The following is a 2,625-nucleotide window of genomic DNA, read 5'->3' on the forward strand; positions in this document are numbered from 1 at the left end:
TCTTAACTCCTTTTCCCCTCTAGTCAGCAATATGTTAAATAAAACTTATCAGTGACTTGATGCGTCGGAAAAATAAAAACTAAAATTTATTTTCTCTACAATCGCGCTGCAAACATCTTCCTTTCGCCATTTTTTTTTCTATGAAATTTCATATCAGCCGTGCGTAGGGACTATCTGCACTAAGTTCGTTTTTTTTTTGTCTTTAACACTTCTGTCCTCAATGCTTTAAAGTGCACGCATATAAAATTGCCATTTTACTAGAATTCCCTGAAACTGAAGTCAAGTGCAATACGGAAGATATGCCTGCATGCATGTACATACATTTCGACGGCTGAGTGGAAGATCAGCCTATCTCGGCAGCTGGTTCGAAAACGTCCTATCTCAGAAAATGGCTCGAGAACACACTGCTTCAAAATTTGCTAGAAAAACGCAAAGCTTATTTTTTTCGTTAAAAATATACTAACTTGTAAATCAGCTGCTAAGAAATTATTACGTATATATACATAGTAAGTACATAAATCGCACTCCGTACAAGCAACATAAAGTAAAATTTTCCGCCATGCCTGAATATTTCTGTTATAAACACAAACACAACTACGAACATATTTACTATATATTTATATTCACATATCCATCGATATCCCAAATGACTAGTCGCCATGTGTTAACTTTAAAGGCTAAATAAAGCAACTTCGAAGTAGAGTGGCAATATTCAGCAGTCAAAATCGCACAAATAGCAGCAGCCAATCCAATTCGAAACTCTGCTGAGTTGTAAAACCGAAGAATTTTACGTTATTTACCAACACATACTTGTAAAGCACATCCATACATACATATGTACGTATATATGTGCACAGATAAAAAAATGCACGCACGTTCTGCAAGTTTGTTTGGCGGATGTTCTTCTCACCTATTTTGCTCTTACATACAAAATGCAAAAACGCCTTTTGCTTACATATCCACATATCGTATACATGCATGCAGGTATGTACATATATATAACATAACATGTGTACACACATGTAAAAGTCGAGTGTGTGCGAGCAGAGATAGTTGAAAATCCAACGTTAATTGTATGGAAAAACGCCATTATAACGCATTGCAATTAAGCCATAGTAGCGAAAACGGCTTCGGCGGCGCCACTGGCAGAACGTGTGCAAATGCATCGTACGCGCTTTCACAAACAAGATTCGTCGAATTCCCACACGAATGAATGAACAAACGCACTTGTATAGCAGCAAAAACTATTGAATTGGATAAAAGAAAAAAAAAATGAAAGCTACACAAAACTACTAAGTAACTCTTGAGCGAATGAAGGCGGTAAAGTGGCACACGAACTCATTCAAAAACCAATATTCAGGTGCACTTGAGAGGCAAAAATGACAGTTCACCCTTAATGCTGATGTGAAAGAGAAAAGTGGAAAAAAGAAAAATGCGAAAATTTACAAAGATGTGGAAAGAGTTTGTACATATGTACAAAGGGGGATGATTGTGAGGCGAAAGCATTTTGTGCTGCACAAAGACTATGGGTTGAGTGTAGAGAAGAATATTTGTGGGGAAATCAGCTCTTGACATAAAACCTATAATTCTCAAAAGTGGCAAATACACCGCGAGAAATTTTTATTATTTTCCAAACTCACGAACATTAACTATCCAAAGAATTACAATGCAACTTTCATTTAGTGAATATATCGATCATCTTCTTTACTGCTATTTTAATTATTTATTTATTTATTGTTTTTTGTATAAAATACGTATGCATGCACGTATTATTATATTAGCAGGAAAGAATATTACTCATACGCCGTGTATGACTTAAGTGCTCATAACTTCTCCATTTACTATGTATTCCATTTGGATAAACAGGGTCTAATTGTATTCATAAAAGATCTTTCTGTTTTACTTTTAATTTTATGATGAAGCATAGAGTCAATTCTCTTTCACCAGTTTCGTACAGGGTGTGCCAAATAAGATCTACCAATGTTAAATACGTATAACCTCTTTATTTTTTTTAATATTATTGTTATTTTATTTCTGCATGTTATAGTTAGAGGATGAAACGCCAGAAATGATTTCTGGAGCCTCTTACAAAACAATGATTGACCCACGGCAGAGCAGCATCCTAATTTGTGGTACCAACAAGGTGGCAGTCGGCGCACAATGCTAGGCAAACTATGGCAAACTAGGCAGACAATGGTAGGTCTTATTTGGCCCACCCTGTATGTTTCTGCAAAATATAGAAATGTGTGTTTTTTTTTTATGTCATATGTAAGCCGAATGTGTTAAAAAACTGTATCATGTTATCAATGTTAACGCGATAATCCAGTGAGTCATTTTCGATCACCGCATGAATTGAGTCCCTTGCATATGATACTGCTTCGTTCAAGGTTTCAGGGAAGTTTTTATCCTTCAACCATTTCCGGATATCAAGACCGATCAGGACCAAAATTTAGCTAACGATTTTCGGCATTTTTTGTTTCATTTGAAAACATTAAAATTTCTCTTCAGTGGTGTTTGGAAAAATGTTTGGGATAACTCTGTGAGATGTGCAAACAAATCCAATAATTTTATTTTTGCTAATCAACCAACTATTCTCCATTTCACAATTCAAATTATCGCACGTTA

The 2,625-nt window shown here is 35.4% G+C and overlaps 1 protein-coding gene across 1 annotated transcript in view; it reads left to right on the forward strand.

Moving 5' to 3' along the window:
* Window positions 1-1,572, forward strand: part of LOC108374013 (uncharacterized) — a 25,751-nt gene extending 24,179 nt beyond the window's left edge. The window contains 1 exon segment of the mRNA XM_017629961.1: window positions 1,541-1,572. Coding sequence (XP_017485450.1) covers window positions 1,541-1,572 — 32 coding nt within the window.
* The last annotated feature ends 1,053 nt before the right edge of the window (window positions 1,573-2,625 follow it).

Source organism: Rhagoletis zephyria, unplaced genomic scaffold (genome assembly GCF_001687245.7).
Source record: "Rhagoletis zephyria isolate East Lansing unplaced genomic scaffold, Rhagoletis_zephyria_1.1 Rzeph_scaffold_07242, whole genome shotgun sequence".
Classification (NCBI taxonomy): domain Eukaryota; kingdom Metazoa; phylum Arthropoda; class Insecta; order Diptera; family Tephritidae; genus Rhagoletis; species Rhagoletis zephyria.